This window comes from Lampris incognitus, chromosome 10 (assembly GCF_029633865.1).
Source record: "Lampris incognitus isolate fLamInc1 chromosome 10, fLamInc1.hap2, whole genome shotgun sequence".
NCBI classification, from domain to species: Eukaryota; Metazoa; Chordata; class Actinopteri; order Lampriformes; family Lampridae; genus Lampris; species Lampris incognitus.
The window spans coordinates 48,470,801-48,494,183 of NC_079220.1; the positions used below are offsets into that span (position 1 = coordinate 48,470,801).

Genomic DNA, 23,383 nt, shown 5'->3' on the forward strand with positions numbered 1-23,383 from the left:
CTCCAGATACACCTCCAGCTTTGCTGGAAATGAAAACAGAATGGGAAAGAGAACTTGGCATTATTATGCCTGACAGTCAGGCTACAGCGCTGGAAGAAATAAAATCTTGTTTACCTTATGCAGAATTTCAATTCATATAATTCTAAATAGTTCACACAGCACACTATAGTAAATCTAAACTTGCCAGTATATACCCGAATATGGCTGACACATGTGATAGAGGTTCTCAGGCTCCTTGTAATCTCACTCATATATTCTGGTCATGTCTGAGACTGGGGCAGTACTGGAAATCTTACTTTCAAGTTATTTCAGTAATATTAGAACAAGCAATAGCACCGTTTCCAGTTCACTGACTGTTGTATTTGGTATACCTCAAGCTGGTAAAAATATGTCAGTAAAGCAAGCCAATATAATCTCATTCACCTCCGTAATAGTCCATCGGAGAATAATTTTTTTATGGAAGAAATCGTTACCCCCATCTCCTACTTCTTGGCTGCGTGATACGATGTCTGTTTTGGGGTTGGAAAAGATCAAATTCTCCATACGAGGTTCGACAGACAAATTTTACAGTCATTGGCAGCCTCTGATCTCATATGTTAAGAGTCTGACCTCCCTCTCCCCTGAATGACTACCCAGATGAGACGATTAATACAACGTAACAACAACTGAATCCTACAGTTTGGTAGTGCATTGAAAATCTTCAAATCTTTCAACAATTTATTAAGCACTGCTATGGCCCATATACGCAGTACACTTCCCTCTCGTTTATTTGTATATGTACATATGCTAGTATGTGTGTATATTTTATCTTTGTTTTATGCTAATGTGCCTCATTTATTATTATTATTATCATTGTTATTATTATTATCAACAGCAATGTGTTTTTGTCATAACTGTCGTCATGCTTCCTTGACCTAAGATAAGGCGCTCAAAAGACTAAGTGGGGGGGTGTAGAGTATGGGGGGTATTTTGATGGGTTCAATAATGGAACAATTTATGTTAATGCATTGTTTTATGATTCCTAAAATGCTAATAAGATATGTTTATAAAAAGGGGGCATTTTTAATTTCCTCTCGAATTTAAAACCCCGGCAAAGCCAGTCTGTTGGCATGGCTATGCAGCAGCGTCGACGTAAGAAGAAGTTAGATTCAGGTGGATACGTTGGTCGCTAGTGATTGGTTGGGGAAAATCGAATGCCCCTCCCTCACGGAAATCAGTGAGAGTGGAGGAAACATCAGACTGAAGATGGAAATGGAAAGTAACGAGCTGTCTGATATCAGGCAAACGACACCAAACACATATCCGACACTGAGACTAATTGTCCATCAGTTATAATAGGCTAATGCTGCTGATACTCAGACACAATTATCTTTTCACAACACAGTTTCTTCTGTAACACAAAACTGTTGCACCCTCCTTTCAGCTCGTCTATATATATATATATATATATATATATATATATATATATATATATATATATATATAAAATCCTGGATTATTTTGCTCAGTTGTTGAGCACTTTCCCTACCATTGAGTGTTTATTTTAACAAAGTTATATATATATATATATATATATATATATATATATATAATCCAGTGAGTCAAGTAAATTCTTTATGAGACACTACAAGCATGTTTCATGCCATAAGCAATCATCAGCTGTCAATAAAGCAGCAGGCGTGGAGACACCCTGAATAAGCCGCCAGTCCATCACAGGGCATATATATATGTATGTGTGTGTGTGTGTGTGTGTGTGTGTGTGTGTAGTCATTCATGAAATTACTATCATAGGTTATCATTGGTAATCTGCTTAATATGTTGGCGGTGGGGTAAATCAAACCATTGGCTCAACTAGCTCCCCATGCTTCTGTCTTATTTCATCATGGCCACCATTTAAAGGGAAAAAAATGTCATTGGCAGTAATTCATCATTAACCTTTTTCGTAAATACTTTCTATGTTTACACGTTGGCAAGTTGTGACGGATTGATTTAACCTTACTTTATTTGTTTTGAAACAAGTATTGCGTTACACAAAAATCTACTTTTTAACTGCAAATTAAAAAAGGGTCATTATTTCAGGGGGGAAAAAAAAAAGGTGCCTGCCCACCATCTTCCCACCTGCTTGCCTCTATCTCACCCGTATCAAATGGAAGGGCTCGTCCTTTATTGGTGGTCACGTGACAACATCGGTTGCCGTGATACGGGGGGGGGGGGTAGGTCAGCTCACCATCTTTCTCATCTTACGTCACTATTTCCAAACAGAACAGATAAAAAAGCACCGGTGAAACTGAAAAGCGAGGCGCGCTAAGCAAGGAGGTCAACGAGAGTCGTTTGCATGAGAGGAAGTAGTACCACAGTACTCGGGGCCTCTCCTGGGGGACACGTAGGCGAGAGGGGCGCGTCTGACCGGCGCGCGTAGTTTATGATAGGTAGTATAACACATAAACGAGCTCAGCACTCAGTGGTCCCCCTTTCATGGTCCAGCCTCGTTGTAAAACTACTTTACCTTTTTTCTTGCCCTTCGTTCACACACACACACAGAGCGCTCCACAGGCTGCTCCTCAGCTCCCTCACACTAGCTTGTGAAAATGGCTGATTGTGGAGCTCATCTAAAGAAGACAGACATAAAAGTGCATGTCACCAAAAAAAAAAAGGCGAACTGTCATGAAAATCGAGGGGGGCTTTTGGTGCTTTTTTTTTTTTTTTTCCTTTTGGGCACACCGAACCTCTAGACCAGCTTGTCAGATTTTTTTTTTAAACCTACCTGTGGAAAAAAAAATTAACACAGTTTTTAACATTACTGGTATTCAGTAATGTTCAAAACTATATACATTTTTTTTGCGTAGGTAGGTTTAAAAAAAATTATAATGTTAAAAAAAAACGTTTTTTTAACATTACTGGTATTCAGTGGGCGGTATGGTGGCACAGTGGTTAGCGCGGTCGCCTCACAGCAAGAAGGTCCTGGGTTCGAGTCCCGGGGTAGTCCAGCCTTGGGGATCATCCTGGGTCGTCCTCCGTGTGGAGTTTGCATGTTCTCCCTGTGTCTGCGTGGGTTTCCTCCGGGTGCTCCGGTTTCCTCCCACAGTCCAAAGACATATAGGTCAGGTGAATTGGCCGTACTGAATTGTCCTTAGGTGTGAATGGGTGTGTGTGTGTGGGGGGGGGGGGCCTGTGATGGCCTGGCGGCCTGTCCAGGGTGTCTCCCCCACCTGCTGCGCAATGACTGCTGGGATAGGCTCCAGCATCCCCGCGACCCTGAGAGCAGGATCAGCGGTTCGGTTAATGGATGGGTGGATGGTATTCAGTGCACACGAGTTACACAATTTAAAGCCGGAGGCAAAACTGGAAGGTGTTCGCAGCCTACGGCGTTGGTTAGAGTCACATATCTAGTGAACGCTTCATGCTTGTTTCATTCGACAGCTGATAAAACAACCAAGCTCATTCCAGCTCTTGACAGATGTATTGGACGTGCTCGAGCTTCCCAGCACCTACAGAGACGGCGCCTGTGTCCTCAAATACACGCGTGTTTAAATCCACCTCAAATACACAGAGAGATTACATGGACACAGCTTGGCCCCTTTTGATTCTCGCCGCGTCCTGCCTGTCGTTCCTCCCCAAGATGTGACGGTGGCCAATGTCACAATGGAAATGGCGTCCCTCCCTAGTAACTGGAGCAGTTGGAGGACAGCGGCTGTGTAACGCGGTAGTCAGGGGAGGCCCCGCGAGTGGAGATGCTACAAAGTGTGACAAAGCGTGGCACGTGCTAAGGTGTGATTCTTAACGTGTTTGCTAATATCCAACAGCCCTTCTGTTCGCCAGTTTCGGTTCCAGTCGCACAAGCGCTCAAATATGCTGTCGAGCTCACACAGCAACACCGGCAGGCCCCCTGTGGATCCTGAACGCATGCCGTCTCAGTCTCGCGCTCGCCGCGAGGGAGCTTCCTCTTCTGTTCATCAGCAGTGACCGGAAGGCTGTGGCGGTCTTCAAGGTCCCCAAACGCTTTGCTGAGCCGGGATGAAATCAAATGAAAAAAGTGTAATGGTGTTTTGTTTGGTGGGGGAGGGGGGTTAGCTCCCAAAAAGAGAGGACATTTCCACCATGGCGACATGGAGCAGTGTCACCCTCCCACCCCTGTTCCCTGTTTCTTTCATCCATAAATACCTGACATTTAGAAACTGGCCCCGTGTGTGTGTGTGTGTGTGTGTGTGTCTGTGTGTGTGTGTGTTGTGTGTGTGACCTGTCGGGGCCTGACACAGGGGAGCCGCGGAGCACATCAGCATTCATCCCACCATCCCTCTCTGACTTTTCCTCACCCGGTCTTCCCCCAAGCCTTGTCTGTAGACAGCCGGCTTAGACTCCACGTCGCTGTTCTCTCTGCCTCTTCATCTGTATGATTAAGAAAACGCATCCTAAACTCCCCATCTGAGCCGGCACACCTGCTCCCACCATCACCCTTCACTCCACCCTGCTGCTCGCTGCCCTCCCTCCTCTCAGGAGCCCTAACCGAGTCACCGCTCAACACAAAGGGTAATGACATTTTCTAACAAGCCGGGTCTTCTTTTCTCAGGGTTTGCCGCCGTGCATATAGTTGTGATGTCATTGTACACCCCGGTGTCGCTGTAGGGAGTCTGGATAGAGAACCAGTGCTTACACAGCACAGGAACATGGGCGTCAGACACATCAGCAACACTTCATTTGTCGGCAGTGCAACACAAAGACAAAAACGCATACCTAAAAACTACAAGGACAGGTAGATCCAAACTAAAGTATATATCCAAACTAAAAAAAAAAAAAATCACTGTTCAAAAGAGCGAACGCCAGCCAGGATGACTGTCAGAACTGCCGGTCTGCATGGGCTAGCAGTTAGCTTAGCCTGCCCGCTTCCGCATCCTGTCAGACCACTCTCGGTGTTTCCTCTTTGGGCGCGGCTCCGGGCAGGGCCGTGGTCCTTGGGCCCACCAGACGCAGCAGACCAGGCTCCCTCAGCCAATCCAACGCCAGCTCTCCCCAGCCAGACACCCTCGACACACCTCCCGCACTCCACACGACGACACCCAAAACACAGTCAAGGCTAGGCGAGGCCGCCGCCAGACCGCCGTCGGCGTTATCGGAACTGCCAGTCTGCATGGGCTAGCAGTTAGCTTAGCCTACCCCGCTTTTGCATCCTGTCATACTGCCGTCGGTGTTACCCTCTCAGGCACAGCTCCGGGCAGGGCCGTGGTCCCTGGGCCCACCGGACACAGCAGACCAAACTCTCCCAGCCATCAAACAGAAGACACAAACTTAGACACAGACGTGAACAAAGACACTGCATGGATGGCACTGGGTGAGGCCGCTGCAAATGTGAATTCGCGCCGCCATCTTCCCACAGCGGAAGTCATGTCTGACATGACAGACATGTCCAGGAAGTGAAAATGAAAGTGAAAGTTAAGAGTTATTACTCGAAATATCCAATATGATCAACAATGATCCATCACATCACTGAGCCGCTTCCCGGTTCAACCTCCACTAATGACTGACGGTGGTCAGTTGTAACCGTAGATCAACTGTACACCCGAACGGCACAGACGGGAAGTTGTAGCTGATGGGATATTGTGTAGACAGGCTGAAGCACTGGGTTTGTGGTGTAATTAAAAGGATAGGGCTGGGGCTCATCTACTGATCCTGTATCCAAAACGAAGCCCGTGACTAAAATGACATCGCAACTGATGTACACGATGGCAAAAACTACAAAGTTAAGACTCAGGTTGGAAATAAAGAGTACTAGCCTTTAATTTCCCAACAACACTCCCAGAACTTCATAAACTTGTCTTTTTTTTTTCTTCTCCATAATGCTCCACCTGGCATCTCCTTCCATCTTGGCTTATTTAATCCGGTTTCCATCTGTTGCTGAATATATGTTCTCCTGACGGCAGTTCGAGCAGTTGGCCTTCCTGTGGATGGAGCGTCAGAAGTCGGGGGGGAACTACAGCCGCTACCGGGCCCAGACGGAGAAACATGTGGTTCTGTGTGTCAGCTGCCTCAAGATTGACCTCCTCATGGACTTCCTCAATGAGTTCTTCGCTCACCCCCGCCTACAGGTCTCCAAATAGATTAAGGGCGGATGTGCTGTTTTGTATTTGCATTGGGGTGTGTGTGTGTGTGTGTGTGTGTGTGTGTGTGTGTGTGTGTGTGTGTGTGTGTGTGTGTGTGTGTGTGTGTGTGTGTGTGTGTGTGTGTGTGTGTGTGTCTTGACTTCAATCCTGTGCAGGAGTTCTACCAGCTGAGGTGTTAAGCACAGGATTAATTCGGTATCAGCAGAGATCAAACGCCGTCCTGATTCTTGCCGGCGTGGATAAGCGTGTTGGCTTGCGTGTGCACCATGTTTGCTTGTAGCTTTGTTGATAACGCAATGTTTTGTGAGAGTGAGTGAGTGTTTGTGTGTGTGTGCACGTGTGCATTTGTATGTGTGTATGTACACATGCTTGTGTGCGCGTGCATGTGTGTGTGCGTGCGCGTGTGTGTGTGTATGTGTGTGTGAAGAGTGTGACGACGTGAGCATTTGTGTTCCTATTCAGTGTGTGTTTTGCCTTCCCTGTGTGTGAGTATGGACACACATGCCTGAATTTCTAACTGTTTAGTGTGATCATGTGTTCCACGTTTGTGTGTTCGTGTGTGTGTGTGTGAGAGAGAGAGAGAAAAAGAAAGCATTATATGTGGGCGAATGTGTGATGTACCCACATGTGATTTTTTGTTGTTGTTGTTGTGTGTGCCTACCTGTGTGCATATTTCAATGTTTCTGTGTGTGCTTGTGTGTGTGTGTGTGTGTGTGTGTGTGCATTTGTATGTGTGTATGTACACATGCTTGTGTGTGTGTGTGTGTGCACGTGTGCATGTGCACATGCTTGTGTGTGTGTGTGTGTGTGCGAGACCATATAGGACTACTACGTGGTGATCCTGTGCCCGGCAGAGATGGACGTCCAGGTGCGTCGGGTTCTCCACATCCCTCTGTGGGCCCAGCGGGTCATCTACCTCCAGGGCTCTGCCCTCAAAGACCAGGACCTGATGAGGGCCAAGTGAGTCTTTCTCTATCTGTCTTGTGTATCCCTCTGCCTGTCTGTCCTCTCGTCTTTCTTCTATGTGTCTGCTGATCAGTTTCGCTTCACATCCGCCAAGTCCGGCAAACAGAGAGACTTAGACATCAGAAAATTCTAGTTCATAAACACAACACAATGCTTTGTAAGCATTGTGCAACCAAGACCTCTGAACTTAGACACCCTGAGCTGAGAAAGAGACTGAAGGGGCCTTGAAATGGATCGGCTCTGGGGTAAAAAGCCAGAGCTCATAATTAATACCTGACGAGAGCCCACAACCTTGAAGTGAGAACTGCAATTGTAGCTTGAGTCATACTGCTTATTGTTTACCCGCTGGCTGCCTGATATTACTGCTGCAGCACCGTGCCATGGCTTTGTCACGAGGAAAGAAAAGAAGTCAAGGCCATTGTTTGTTTAGTCTCCCTATCTCCCGCCTCGCCTCACGCCTCCTACCACAGCTGAACATACATGGTGTCGGCTTGAAGGACACATTTGTTGTTCTGTTGCACTGATTTTCTTCTTTTGTCCTCTCCCTCTGCTACATGATGGCTTCCTGTCTTCTCTTCTCGTTCTGATTCTCTCTCTCTCTCTCTCTCTCTCTCTCTCTCTCGCCCGCCCGCCCCCCCTACTGGCTGTGGTGTTCGGGGGAGCCCCGTGCCCTGGCTTGCTGCTGTTGGTCCTCCGGCCTCATGTCCGCCTCACCGCCTGCAGGATGGATGACGCCGAGGCCTGCTTCATCCTCAGTAACCGATTCGAAGTGGACCGCTTTGCCGCCGTGCGTTCCGACGACGCCTCCACACGACCCCACCCTCACCCCCCCCACCATCTCAGCTCTCCCATGCCCTGCTTTGTCTCTACTTGTTGATTTTTTTCTCTCATGTGCCTATGACCTTACGAAACCCAATTTACCATTAAATTCAGTTACGACTCGACATCCTGTCCATTATGCCCCGTTCCCCTCTGCACGACACACACTTTTGTGATTTGGTTCAGCCTTGAACACGCACAAAAAAACATGCCAGAATTATGTTCTCATGAAATGTTGCTACGACTGTTTCCAGTGTCACCTTGTCCTCTGTTCAATCAGTGCTTTAAAAAACTTTGTTAGCACAGCCGCAGAGATGAGCTACGCTAGCTGGGGGAACCGCCGACACTGATGGACTTTTTTTCTTTCTGTCTGTCTGTCCCATCTCCTTCTCCTTTTCCTTTCTTTGTCGGTCAAAGTGTCCCCCGCTCTCTTCTTCTGCCTGTTTCTCCCCATCTCTTCTTTTTGTCTCTCTCCTTTGTGCTCTCTCTCTCTCTCTCTCTCTCTCTCTCTCAGGATCATCAGACCATCCTTCGAGCCTGGGCAGTGAAGGACTTCGCCCCGAACTGTCCCCTTTACGTCCAGATCCTCAAGCCCGAGAACAAGTTCCACGTCAAGTTTGCAGGTCAGCCACAGAGTGTGCCGTCAAATAGGCTGACAGTGATTGAGGTGTCAAATCATGGCAGGCAGGCGTCTGTCTGTGTGTGTGTCTGTATGTGTACGTCTCCGACCTCTGATGTGATTGTCTCTTTTAACGCCGACGGCTGTCATTTGATCAATGGCGTGATGCGGAAAATGACAGGTCTGGACCTTCAGAAACTGGCTGGCCCCACTATCGAGATGGTTAAAACTCACTTTATGACTGGAATCAAGATGCGATCAGGCCGGCGAGGCGTCTGCAAGCCAAGCTGGGAGACGGTGACATGGAACGTAACCGCACCAGTAAATCATAACAAATGTTTTGGGGAGGCTGTTTTCCCTGCCCTTAGCATGGACTGTATCTAGATTTCACGGCTCATTTCGTGGTGACGCCGTCGAAAATCTTGCAGGATAACAGTGATTTTCCAGTCTCTGCCCCTCGTTTTCGTCGTGCGCCGTCAGCTGCCACTTTCCGAGGCGTGTCCCATTTTCCACCCGAGTTCAGCAGCCTGATTTGCGAGCCCCCTCGGCTGCAAATGCATATGCATTTTCTATCAGGCCATATACCTGTCTATCCATCCCCCATCTCCGTCTGCAGTGGCACTGGACAGATTGGCTTGGCTGCACGCCTTTGAGAAGTGTCTGGGAGTTTTCCACATTGCCTTCTGGAAAGCGGCCTTTTGTCTCGCACCCAACAATAAAACGCCAATCAATTCTCGGTGGAGGATAGACTGAGGAGACATGCTCTCTCTCCTCACTGTCTCCTTCACCGAGCTCTGGGTTCTTTTCTCTCTCTCTCCTCCCCTCACTATAGCGCGCTCCCTTTTACTCTCCCTCTGTTGTTGTCTTTCCTTCTGTGACTGCATCTCTGTTACTCTGCTTTTGTGCAAAGTGTGGAGTTGTTTTCAAGGAAAAGCTCTTTGCAAATGCCAAAACACTGCGAATATCGCTATGTTTTTCTGTGGTCATTTCTGCTGGAAGGGTTGATGCCGTGATGGATGTTAAGTGATCAAAACTGATGAAGATGGAATGGACATCTCAACCTTTCTCTAATTCACTCTTGAGTGTTTTTGGTTATGTGTTCCAGCACATAAGGACATTATTTAGCAGCTTAAAACCAGCTCCGGGTAGCGTAGCGGTCTAATCTAAATTTATTTCTGATTTCTCCCAATTTAGTGGCCAATCGATCCCTATTTTAATTCAAGCACCCACCCTCGTACTGCATGCATTCGCCAACTGCATCTCACTGGCCGGCAGTCTCGAAGGAGACCGCCTCCCCACTTTCGTGACAAGGCGACTCCAGGCTGAACCACTGTTTTTTCCGACATACACAGAGACGCATTCACGTGACGAACACAAGCCGACTCCATCCCCCTCCCGAAGACAGCGTTGCCAATGATTGCTGCTTCATTGAGTCCGGCCATAGTCGGATCTGACGAGACCGGGGCGCGAACCCCAGTCCCCAGTGGGCAACTGCATCGACACAAAGCCGATGCTTAGACCGTAGCGTAGCGGTCTATTCCGTTGCCTACCAACATAGGGATTGCCGGTTCAAATCCCCGTGTTACCTCTGGCTTGGTCGGGCGTCCCTACAGACACAATCGGCTGTGTCTGTGGGTGGGAAGCTGCACTAGCGCCTCCTCTGGTCAGTTGGGGCACCTGTTCGGGGGGACTGGGGGGACTAGCCTGATCCTCCCATGCGCTACGTCCCCCCGGTGAAACTCCTCACTGTCAGGTGAAAAGAAGCGGCTGGCGACTCCACATGTATCGGAGGAGACATGTGGTAGTCTGCAGCCCTCCCCGGATCGGCAGGGGGGGTGGAGCAGCGACCAGGACGGCTCAGAAAAGTGGGGTAATTAGCCGGATACAATTGGGAAGAAAAACGGGGGAAAAGCAAAAAAACAAAACAAAAAAAAAACAGCTCACGGCATGGCAACTAATTTGCATTTGAACGGTATTGACTTTTCAAAAGTTTGCTTGAAAGAGCCTCAACATTTCGACAGGGACAATGGTTTATCTGCTCGCTCTCTCACGCTTTGCTCTACCTGCAGCCCCGGGGAAAGTCTAACTCAATTCCAGCTTCCTGTCTTCATCCCAGCTGTCTCCATCAATGATTAACGTGTTGGCTTTGTTTCTACTTTCTCTGATGATTTCTGCCGCTGTGTGCTAACCTAGCAGACATGTGCCCCCGACAAAGTGATGCTCCTCCGCCTCGGCTCTTTAACTGCCTCGCTACGGTCTCACAGCTCGGTGGATGTCTCTGTTATTGGTAGGGGCTGGAGATAGATGAATTAGTATTCATCTACCTTTTCTTCACTCTCTCACGGGTCAGCGCCTCTTCGGTTTTTCATGAAGTTTAGAGGTGGCTGAGTCCATATGGTTACCGGCTTCCTTCATGATGCAGCATTTCATGCTGGTCTTGGGATGCCAGTTTACCTCATGCTTGTGTTTGCTTTGACGTGATGTGTCACTGTGCCGTTCCAGTTCATTTCAGGTCATTCAACTTGTGTTGAGCTCTTTGTGAGAGACCAGAACATCTCCTTCCGTCTTTTCCATGCTTAACGACATGAGCAGAATGTGAAGGGGTCTTATTTCACCAGAAGCAGATTCTGTTTTATTTGGCAAATACACCCATCAGCCAAAACATTAAAACCACCTGCCTAATATTATACCGGGCTCCCTTGTGCCGCCAAAACAGCTCTGACCCGTCTAGGCATGGACTCCACAAGACCTCTGAAGGTGTCCTCTGATATTTGGCACCAAGATGTTAGCAGCAGATCCTTTAAGTCCTGTAAGTTGCAAGGTGGGGCCTCCGTGGATCGGATTTGTTTTTCCACCATATCCCACAGAGGCTCAATCGGATTGAGATCTGGGGAATTTGGAGGGCAAGGCAGCACCCTGAACTCTTTGTCGTGTTCCTCAAACCATTCCTGAACTATTTTTGCAGCGTGGCAGGGCCCATTATCCTGCTGGAAGAGGCCACTGCCATCAGGGAATACCGTTACCATGAAGGGGTGTACTTGGTCTGCAATGATGTTTAGGTAGGTGGTAAGTGTCAAAGTAACATCCACATGAATGCAGCACCCAAGGTTTCCCAGCAGAACCTTACCCAGAGCATCACACTGCCTCCGCCGGCTTGCCTTCTTCCCATAGTGCATCCTGGTGCCATCTCTTCCCCAGGTAAACGATCCACGTGATGTAAAAGAAAACGTGATTCATCAGACCAGGCCACCATCTTCCATTGGTCCATGGTCCAGTTTGGATGCTCACGTGCCCATTTTAGGTGCTTTTGGCAGTGAACAGAGGTCATCATGAGCACTCTGACCGGTCTGCAGCTACGCAGCCCCATACACAGCAAGCTGTGATGCACCTTGTGCCCTGACACCTGTCTATCATAGCCAGCATGAACTTTTTCAGCAGTATGAGCTACGGTAGCTCTTCTGTGGGATCGGACCAAACGGGCTAGCCTTCGCTCCCCACGCACATCAATGAGCCTTGAGCATCCATGACCCTGTCGCCAGTTCACTGGTTGTCCTTCCTTGGACCACTTTTGGTAAATACTGACAACTGCATACCGTAAACACCCGACAAGACCTGTCGTTTTGGAGATGCTCTGACACAGTCATCTAGCCATCACAATCTGGCCCTTGTCAAAGTCGCTCAGATCCTTACGCTTGCCCATTTTTCTTGTTTCCAACAAATCAACTTCAAGAACTGACTGTTCACTTGTTGCCTAATAATCCCACCCCTTGGCAGGTGCCATTGTAACAAGATAATCAATGTTATTCACTTACCAGTCAGTGGTTTTAATGTTTTGGCTGATCAGTGTATGGCTTCACATGCTGACAACCTGACGCTAGGCATTGTTCACAGTGACATTTGCTCATAACACAAAATTTTAACCCTCTGATGTACCCTGAATGATTTTGCATATGTTGAGTGATAGTGCAGTTTCCCTTCAACCGTAACCCTAGCAAGACTGAAATACCAAATCAGCATGTAGTGACATGTTTTGTTTTGTTTTTTTTATTTTTGTTGCCACATTGAGACATGGGCAAGAATATGCTCACAAGGAACCATTGTGGGAGGCATTAATGAGCTATAGTCTCGATACTTAATTTGATATGCAGCAATAGCTGAACACCAGAATGATGCTCATTAGAAAATATGATACCTGCAAAGATGGGCCTCTGATCGGTTGAGAGCAATGATGCAGGTTTAAAAGGAACCAAATGTGCTTATTAGTTTATCTAGTGTCATTTGATTTTTGTGTTCAGCAGCAATGATAAGTTTCCCTCCTGTGCTACTCAGCCCACGTTGAGCACAGTAATAGCGTAGCCATTTAATTAGCTCAGCTGGTAGACTTGTGGACATTGTGGCAGTCTCAAAGAAGGGTGAATCAGTTCATCTAGATACGTTGATTGACAAGATAGGTGTCATCACTCATCTAATCAGTCTGAACTGACTGCAGGTATCCCCACCCTTATAAACAATAAAGTATAATACAGTTGCGTAACGACCAGTTCCATATGCAAATATGGGTGTGACCATTAGCTAGAGCTTCAAAGGCCACATGTACTATTCACAGAGGACTAGAGAATATTACAATCACAGCATTGTAACTCTAGTAACAGCATTGAAACTCTAGTTAATGGTCCCACCCATATTTACATATGAAACTGGTCATTGGTTTCGGCCATTATACATCTGTCGCCATCTTACAATGCTGTGATTGCAACATTCCCTGGTCCTCTGTGAATAGTGGACATGGCCTTTGAAGCTCTAGCTAATGGTCACACCCGTATTTGCATATGAAACTGATCGTTGTTTTCAGTCGTTATGCAACTGTATTGTACTGTATTGTTTATAAGGGTGGGGATACCTGCAGTCAGTTTAGACTAAAGATGTCACTTAATTGAGTGATGAAACGTATCTGACAATAAACATTGTATCCAGATGAACTGATACAATAAACATTGTATCCAGATGAACTGATTCAACCTTCTTTGATTTTCTTACCTGGATTATTGAGCATGCATCAACACATTGTGGCACAAGTGTACAGGTATAGTAGCCATATATCTGTGCATGCATGCTTGCATATGCAAACATGGGCACGCACACACACACACACACACACACACACACACACACACACACACACACACATACATAGTGGTGTTCTCATGTTACAAATCTGCTCTAGAAGACAACGTGCAGCTCGGGGAATGAATGAAAACAAGCACATCTCTTACCCTTAGAAATAGTGTTTGTGTGGATGTAGTGGTGTGCCTGTGCTGAGCCCAGTTCAGTAATTGGTTTCCCCTCTTTCTCTGGAGTGAAGCGCCTCCAGGACAGGGGGCAGGGTGAAAGAGGATTGTTAAGAGCTGGAAAAGGCGAAGATGAAGGGTGAAGAGGGAAGGGCAGTGGGAGTGAAGAATCGTGCCAGAAAGATATTGGACACTGGGTAGTGGATAAAATAAATGCCTTAATATATAGTCTGTGTTGGGCTTCCGCAGATGTGTTACGTGGTGAGGTCAGTTGTGCACGAGCGCGGTGAGGAGGGTTCGGGTGTCTGAATTTGTGCGTGCATGCATGTGTGTGGAGCTTGTGAAGATAAGATGTGGTGTATCCTCGCTACAAAGACGCCCCTGCAAGTCGGCGATTTGGTCACTTGAGCTGTGTCTGCACATAATTGTTTTAGATGCTTCCATTTTTAATGGAATACAGGGCAGAGACTGAATAGCTGATGTCTGTGACATGCAAAGGGAAGTTAAGCTCCCAGTTACTGTTCACAGGCGGCCCATGTAGCTGTTTTACTAGTATTGGGGGGGAAAACTGCGTTTTTATCTTCGCCAGGCCCTTGTTACTCAACGTGAGTTCAGGTGGGCGGCCGACCGTATTTCCTCTTTCACGAGGATGTGACATTTGCCACCGCTGATATTGAAATGCAGAGCACAGTGTGCTTTTTAAGACCCAGTTAAATTTGTCGGTAAACAAGGCAGCCTGAATATGTCTGTCTGCTCATCACCGTAGATAATGCAATCAAGAATTACACATTAGAGGGAAATGGATGCTCCCCGAGCCCACTTCCCTTATTGTTTTTGTTTTTTAACTCACTAATCACTCTATTGGTTTTTCCTTTCATAGAGGGAGTTGGGGAGGGTTGGGGCGGTGGGGGGGAGCTACGAGTAGATGAGCAGACTGTTATCTTTGTTTGTTCAGTTTGAATCAGTGTACTCCGGATGCTGCGATAAGTGTTAGACAGAGACCTGGAGGAAGGTGTTTTAATATAGCACAGCGTTGCACGCCTGTTGCTAGGTTCTGCTGAATAACCCTCCATCCACACCCTGATAAAAAGTGTTGGGGGGGGGGGTGAGCCATGGACCAGAACACTAACACAAAATGTACAGATCCTGTGGGGATAATCAGAGAAGGCATCTTGCCGGATGAAGATGCAAGAAAACGGGGCAGGAAGTGAAGACATTGCTGCCTGTTTTTACTGAGCTATGTTAACCATGCGTACCTCTGGAGTTACATTTGCACTATCACTTCTTCAGCCCGTGTGTGTGTGTGTGTGTGTGTGTGTGTGTGTGTGTGTGTGTGTGTGTGTTTGGGTGGCACATTTAGAGGCATTAATTCTATCCCTTGTAATTAGCAAAATGTGCAATATGTGCTTAGGGGAGCTTAAAGGCCTCACTTCATCTTCGCCCCTGCTCGCATTTGAGCTAATGAGAGGAATCTATTGTTGTACACACATGCAGACTCACACACACACACGAAAAAGCAGACTCACACACACACACACAAGCAGACTTCACACGCACACACGCAGACTTACACACACACACACACACACACGAGCAGACTTACGCACACACACACACACACATGCAGACTTACACACGCAGACTTACACACACACACGCAAAAGCAGACTCACACACACACACACATGCAGACTTACACACGCAGACTTACACACACACACACACACACACACACACACACACAAGCAGACTTACACATACACACACATGCAGACTTATACACACATACATGCAGACTTACACACTCACACACACACACACACTCATACACACAAGCAGACTTACACACACACACAGCACTTTTGTGTCTCCTGTAGCGTTATTCAGCATAGCCTGTAGTTCCTCCCTGGCCGTGTGAGCTGTGACGGAGGGGCTGCGAGTGCTGCAGCATGTGTGACCCCGGCTGCTGTCTGTGTCTGCAGATCATGTGGTTTGTGAAGAGGAGTTTAAATACGCCATGCTGGCTCTAAACTGTGTGTGCCCTGCCACCTCCACCCTCATCACTCTATTGATCCACTCCTCCCGGGGACAGTGAGTACACAATCGCTCCAGCCCTTTTCATTCCCTCCCTCTCTCTCTCTCTCTCTCTCTCCATCTATGTCTTCCTGCCGCTACGTCGTTGTTCCGTCTTTTGTTTAAATTTCTATTGGTTTTCTCTCCAACACCCAGTCTCTGTCCCTCCACCTCCCTCTCTGTGTCTCCCTCTCCACCGTTCCCTCTTTGTCTCTCTCTCTCTCCTTCTCGGTGAGCAGAGCATTAGTGCATTTTAATTAATGAATTAATCAATTTTAATTAATCTTGTGTTTCGTTCTCTTGTTTGATAGCTGCTTACCGCCTCGCCCTTCTCTTTCAGAAACGTGCCCCAAGAGGCCTTCAGGCAGCGTACGGGAGCCTTTCAGCCTCTCAGCAGGTTGGTGGCTTCTCCTCGCTCTCACGCCAGGTGTCAATTCAGCGTTATTGGTCTCAGCGGCCCGAATACCTTCAACTTCAGCTCCTTATCCTTGGAGTTTTCATACAAAAAAAAAATGGAGCCTTGAGATTTCCACGTGGCTGATTCAAGTTAACATCCATCTTAATCCCCTACATCATCATGATGGTGACAAAGTTTCTTTTTTTCTTTTCTGGAATTTCCCCCCCTATTCTCCCCCAGTTGCATCCGGCCAATTACCCCACTCTCAGCCGTCCCGGTCGCTTCTCCACCCGCTCTGCTGATCCGGGGAGGGCTGCAGACCACCACGTGCCTCCTCCGATACATGTGGAGTCGCCAGCCGCTTCTTTTCACCTGACGGTGAGGAGTTTCGCCAGGGGGACGTAGCGCATGGGAGGCTCACGCTATTCCCCCCAGTTCCCCCTCCCCCCCGAACAGGTGCCCTAACCGACCAGAGGAGGCGCTAGTGCAGCGATCAGGACGCATACACACATACCCGTACACGCCATGGAGTTTATTTCTTCAATGGGCTTCGGGCAATATTTTGGCTTTCCTCAAGTAAAATAAGACTGAAAACATCAGCAGGAGTCGCTGAACAGCAAAGATACTGATGAACAAAGTCAATTAGAAAAGTCCATCTCTGCATTCCAGAACACTGGAGCCGGGCCGGCTGGGTCAATTCTAATGTAGTCTGATGACTCGCCACCCAACAGACTTGACTCACTCACAGTCCTCAGTGAGCTATGCAGCCATCGCTGCAGACCCATACCAACTGAAGGCATTCGCAAAATGGCAAATGTGGGGGCGTCCGGGTAGCATGGTGGTCTATTCCGTTGCCTACCAACACGGGGATCACCAGTTCAAATCCCAGTTTTACTTCCGGCTTGGTCAGTTGTCCCTACAGCAGGTGGAAGCCGCATGTGGGTGTGTGTCCATCCTGGTCGCTGCACTAGCGCCTCCTCTGGTCGATTGGGGCGCCTGTTCGGAGTGGGGGGGAACTGGGGGGAATAGCGTGATCCTCCCACGCACTACGTCCCCCTGGCGAAACTCCTCACTGTCAGGGGAAAAGAAGCGGCTGGCGACTCCACATGTATCGGAGGAGAGATGTGGTAGTCTGCATCCCTCCCCTGATCGGCAGAGGGGGTGGAGCAGCGACCGGAATGGCTCGGAAGAGTGGGGGCCGGATGCAATTGGGGGGGGAAAGGAGAAAAAAAAGGGCAAATGTCAGCACATAAGCCGTGTATCAACAACCTTTCTCTGCGACTGTGATTTGTTTACTGTGATTTGTTGTTATTCACATCGTTGGGCAATGGGGGTCAGGGTTCAAGCAGAATTACATGCAGCACCTTTACAACGACTAAACATGGGACATTAACTCTTATGTTCTGTTCAGGTCAAAATGAGCTATCGTGAATAACCACTGAGATAGAGATAGGATATATTGGGTATTTTTGAATAAATTTTACAATTGTATTGCTATTAAATCCAAAGGCAGCTAGGGTCAGCGTGACTGGTGAACAGTACATTACCAATTAACGAGAAGAACATGAGGATTTAATTAGTGTACATATTAAATTATTGTTGTTCGGCATATGAGCTGACCGAGGATATTTTCACACAATAATATTTTCCCCTATGACCTCCAGCAGCTCGGCTCGAGGGGCGGAATCCATCTTTGTCATTACGTTTGCTCTTGCTACAGATGACCAGTCAGTTGTACAGCTGAAACGACTGAAACAAAGGAATTCATAGAGGTGCCCCCATGAGGGTCCACACAAGGCCAGCCTTCTCATGTGCCCTTCGCCTTTATTGGTCATGCCACTGATAAATGGTTATGTGTGCATGTCCACCTCCTCCCCTGCTAGTCCCTGGCCCTGAAGCGCTGTGACGTTGAGCCTGCTTGGCATGCCATCCCTCCAAACTGTGAATTCATTACAACAATTATGTAATTTTTTCGCAGGCCGCCCACAGTCACACGCCCCCCCACCACCCCGGCTTCCTGTTCTCACCTTGTAGTGTCAATGTCTCGGGTTTTATCCCTTGTAAATGACCACTGTCTACTTAACTGCACAAGCATGTGCATCGGGCCAGCTCATCAGACAGAGTAGGTGTCCTTGCATACATCTGAGAGCAGATTGAGGTATCGATCACAACATTAACATTAGCACGGCAGCCTTGGGAGGGAAAAGCCCGGCGCTGTTCTCCAAGCTCCATGTCATATGTTGTAAAAGGTCAGCCATTTTTTACTGTGACCAATTTCTCCCCTCTCTGCTGTCTCAGGGAGGGCGGGGCATGCTCGGCGGACCAATGGCAGCGCACCTACCGCCGCTGCTCAGCCAATGAGGTGTATCACATCCGTCTGGAGGAGAGCAAGTTCTTTGGGGAGTACCAGGGAAAGAGTTTCACCTTTGCCTCTTTCCACGCCCATAAAAAGTAAGTGCGCTGTAGGTGAGCACGCAAAAGCACACCGACAGAGGGGCAATTCAGCAAGCCAGCTTGTCTCTGTGGCTGCAGGTATGGGGTGTGTTTGATTGGCGTGCGCAGGTTGGACACCACCAACATCCTGCTGAACCCCGGTCCCTGCCACATCATGGGGGCCTCCGACACGTGCTTTTACATCAACATCTCCAAGGAGGAGAACTCGGCGTTCGTCAGGGGCCAGGGGGAGCCCACGCGGGGTGGCCCGGGGGGTAACGCCAGAGGAATGCAACAGACCATCTACCACGGTCTCACCCGCCTGCCGGTCCACAGTATCATCGCCAGCATGGGTTAGTGCGAGACATGCGACACAGGCAATATACCAGTGATATGGACACAAAAGAAACGGGGATGTCACAGTGCCCACAATTATGCTGCTCTCACATTTGAAACAACATAATTGGATGATTTGGAATGATTCATAGCAGTGTTCAGGAATTTAAATGTATCTGATGGCAAGTCTCTCTTGATAAGAGCAACCACAACTGGGAAATGTCAAATGTGCAATCATTTGTCCCTGCTGAGTAAAGTGTTCTGGGAATGTTTAACAAAGACCCCCCCTGGTGGACAACACTTGGACTCACTGGTTTAGCTCGCTTGAGAGACCCCCTTGACTTAGATCAGGGCTTCTCCAAGTCCGGCAAGTCAATCCGAACCCAGCCCACACCTATGTTATGAAGTATGTTTTGTGTTTTGTGTGCTGCTGCTGCCGAGTTCGTGCATTAGCGCTACACCAGAGAATTTGTTTTGGAGGTGATGCGAAGCTTTTATTGCACTTTCGGTAATGTAAGGAGTGTTGCCGTCAGCTCGAGTAACGCTGTTTTCACTACACCTGGTTCACTGTCTCTCCTCTGCTCCAATCGCGCGTGTGTGTGGAGGGGTTGAGCCCCCCCCCTCGTTGGGTAGAGGGGCTGAGCCCCCCCCCTCCTCGTTGGGTGGAGGGGCCGAGCCCCCCGTTGAAACACAGAGAGCAGAGCACAGAAATTAGCGCAACCACAAGTGACAGTAACGAGTAGCCTACCAGTACGCGGGTTTTCATTAGGGTGAGGCCAATCAGAGGCAGAGTAGGGCGGGTCTTCAAAATTAACATTTGGATCAGTGTCTGCAGGTGGCAATTACACCTTCTGTGCCTCGGTTCAAGCAGGCAAACAGTGGCATTTCTCCCACTAGGCTCGAATGTATTTTGACTACCTTGACAGTCTTGAACTTGAATATATGTTGCTTAAAAGTTATATGTGAGTTGATTAAATGTTATTTTGTTATCACCAATCGTTCCGGACCTCTGACCTTGAATAAAAATCAGATGTGGACCTTTGACTAGTAAGTTTGAGAACCCCTGACTTAGAGAATTGTCCCATGTGGGTGATGTATTTTCACTCTTCTTGCCTATTTTATCTTCATTCAGTTTACATCTATTTAACACTATGTTCTAGAAATTCACAAAAATTTTTTTTTTTACAAGAACATTGTTTTTCTCCTCCTGACAAGTAGATCATACATAGTACATCATACTGCACTTGTGGGCAAACTCTAAAAAAATCCAATAAATGGTAGCAAGATTGAGAGATAGCAAGTGATCCTCTATCACCAAGATTAAACTAGCTAACAGTATATCAATGTCCACAGCCTTTTAAAAATGCCCGGCCATCATTGGCTGTCAGTCAAATTAAACTCCATCCCCAAATGAAATCCCACCCGAGCATCCTGTTACATTTGCATATACATCAAATTACGGAGGTTTGTGGTCCTCTTAATGCCGGTTCATGGGACTTTTAGGAGCTCGTTTGAACGGTACTCAGCCGCGTGTCGGTGTGTATTCCCCCCCAGGCACCGTGGCTATCGATCTACAGGACTCCAGCGACAGCAGCCCAGAAGGCCAGGAGCCGGGAGGCGTGGGGCTGGGCAGCGGAAGAGGCAGCAGGAGCAGCAGGAGCAGCTCTAGGACTGAGATGGGGGTCGCCAACACCTTGTCCCTGCCGTCCGTGACCGACTCGGCCGAGGAGAGGCGGCACAGCATTGCCCCTGTCCTGGAGCTGGTGGATGGGGTCAACAACCCCACCTTTGACCTGCTGGGTGACCAGTCAGAGGATGAGGGGGCAGAGGAGGACAAAGAGGACAGCGACCAGGATGAGAGGGCCCACTGGTGGGGCGGGCAGTGCGAGTGAGTATCAAAGATGCTGCCTGACAAAGTGTTTTTCGAAGTGTTTGTTGGGCTTGTTGAGCCACTGAGGGATAACCAGAGGTGTGCCCCTGATTCTGGCTGTCCTCCTCAGGTGGGTGAAAGGGTACCCGCTGAACTCACCCTACATCGGCAGCTCCCCAGCTCTGTGCCACCTCCTGCAGGAGAAGATGCCTTTTTGCTGCCTGCGCATGGACAAGGCACGAGATCTAAAATTGTTCCGTTTCTTCCCTTTTTCGCCGAGCTCGCCTGCCACCCTACCCCCGTTTTGTCCTGATCCCTCTCTCTCTTTCTCTCCCAGGCCTGTCACCACATTCCTTTCGAGGACGCTCGTTCCTATGGCTTCAAGAACAAGTTGATCATCGTGTCGGCGGAGAGCGCGGGGAATGGTTTATACAACTTCATCGTCCCCCTGAGGGCCTACTACCGCCCCAGGAAGGAGCTCAACCCCATAGTGCTTCTGCTGGAGAGCATGTGAGTCCAATAACTATATCTTAGGATACAACGGGATGTGTGTGTGTGTGTGTGGGGGGGGGGGGTTTATAATTCAAGCAAGTAATCCAGACTGCGTAGGCTGATGTCATGGGCCTTTCTCTGCAATAAAGACGATAAGAGGCTGCTTAAGGTAACTGCGAAAGTGATTAATGATTAATGATGCACCGAGTGCTTTCAGGACAAGGGGCGCACTCACATTCTGATAGTGTGTCCCGTGCGGTGACCCAGGCTGAAAAATTAGAGTGAAAGAGAATACGTAGAAAAATGCCGTAGAAAAATGCCGCAGTAAAATGCCGAGTCACTCCACTGTAGAAATGTTATTTCTGATGTTTTCTACGGGCAGCAGGCTGCGCTGTAGTGTTGTTTTTTTTTTATAAGCTATGTGAAGGTCTCTCTCCTTCAGGGAGGCTAATGGTCTCATGGTGAATGAGTTTCATCTCATGTGCATTCAGTCCGGCTCGCAGTTGTAATGCCCAGTAGCAGATTTCCAGACACGGCAGAGCAGCGAGGCTTTGGGTTATGTGTGATGTCATTGAGTTACAGTTATGGGGGAACGAGTTAATCGCCAGTTGAAATATATATTCAGTGGCTGAAATTAGTTACCTCAGTAGGGCGTCTGGGCTCAGCCTTAGAGATAGGGTGAGGAGCTCTGATATCCGGAGGGAGCTCGGAGTAGAGCCGCTGCTTCTTCGCGTCGAAAGGAGCCAGTTGAGGTGGTTCGGGCATCTGATTAAGATGCCTCCTGGGCGCCTTCCTTTGGAGGTTTTCCATGCATGTCCAACTGGGAGGAGACCCCGGGGTAGACCCAGAACTCATTCGAGGGACTACATGTCCAGTCTGGCCTGGGAATACCTTGGGATCCCCCGGGAGGAGCTGGAGGGCGTTGCTGGGGAGAGGGATGTTTGGAGTACCCTACTTAGCTTGCTGCCACCGCGACCCGACCCCGGAGAAGCGGCTGAAGATGAGATGAGATGAGATATATGTATAACTCATTTAAATAGTTTCATTTGTTTGTTTAATGGTCGAGATCCTAAACCGTTACATCAGATTGGAGGGCATGCCTGTCATAGAAACTAAATTGGAGGGTAGATTAACTGTAGCTACCTGCCTTAACTATAACTATGTGAAATAACTACTCTTATCACTTGACTCTGCAGTGTTACACATTTTAAAAAAAAAATTTCATTTTGAGATAATTGTGTGGAACCAGTCACAAAGCGTGGTGCAGGAGTGGAAATGCGTCCATTTTGACTTGGGTATTTGCTCAGTAAAATTGTCGGTAATTGCCTGCTGCTGAAGGTTAAAGCTTTTAGCTGCAAAACATTATTTAGTTGTTTGTTGTTGTTGTGTTTTCTCCCCTGTAATGATTAAAGATGCATCGTTTGTGCTGACCCGTGTCTGATTCATCAAGCAGAAAAAGCAGTTGTACGACTGCCTGAAACCCCTGTTTCGCTCTGACAACAGCAGCAGTCGTGACTTTCTGCACACTTCTACATGTTATACTTGCTGTAAAGTGCATCACTGGTACCCTGCAACTTTCTGCGTGCAGGATGAAGTGTCATCATCAGTAACAGAGGAAAAAACAAGTGGGTGATTGACGGCTAGCTTGTCAAAGCACAACTAAGAGGGCAGATGTAGTCGTGATCCGGGAGAGTTTTTTTGTTGTTGTTGATTAATGAATAAATAATGCTACGTCTATTCATTTCATGTATGGATAGACAGAGCTGACAACGCAGGAGAAGAACTAGGCTGCAGAGAAAGATTCAAAACACCTCATTGTCTATCACGTAATGATGGAAAATTGTCTTGGGTTGAGGGCTCACAAACAACAGAAAAACATACGCCCATGAAAGACTCACATAAAACTGAATTAAAACACAAACAACTGTGTGCAAAGCTGCAGTGGCAGTCTATTTGGCCTTGTTTGAAACGGATATGGATGAACACGGGGAGCGG

At 48.0% G+C, this 23,383-nt stretch overlaps 1 protein-coding gene across 1 annotated transcript in view; it reads left to right on the top strand.

Moving 5' to 3' along the window:
• LOC130119839 (potassium channel subfamily T member 2) overlaps window positions 1–23,383 on the top strand; it is a 99,088-nt gene that overhangs the window by 68,100 nt on the left and 7,605 nt on the right. The window contains exons 6-16 of the mRNA XM_056288432.1: window positions 5,916–6,080; window positions 6,919–7,055; window positions 7,785–7,848; window positions 8,395–8,503; window positions 15,770–15,878; window positions 16,201–16,257; window positions 18,556–18,708; window positions 18,790–19,043; window positions 20,581–20,914; window positions 21,027–21,132; window positions 21,234–21,406. Of these exons, the coding sequence (XP_056144407.1) occupies window positions 5,916–6,080; window positions 6,919–7,055; window positions 7,785–7,848; window positions 8,395–8,503; window positions 15,770–15,878; window positions 16,201–16,257; window positions 18,556–18,708; window positions 18,790–19,043; window positions 20,581–20,914; window positions 21,027–21,132; window positions 21,234–21,406 (1,661 nt within the window). The remainder of the gene's footprint in view (window positions 1–5,915; window positions 6,081–6,918; window positions 7,056–7,784; window positions 7,849–8,394; window positions 8,504–15,769; window positions 15,879–16,200; window positions 16,258–18,555; window positions 18,709–18,789; window positions 19,044–20,580; window positions 20,915–21,026; window positions 21,133–21,233; window positions 21,407–23,383) is intronic.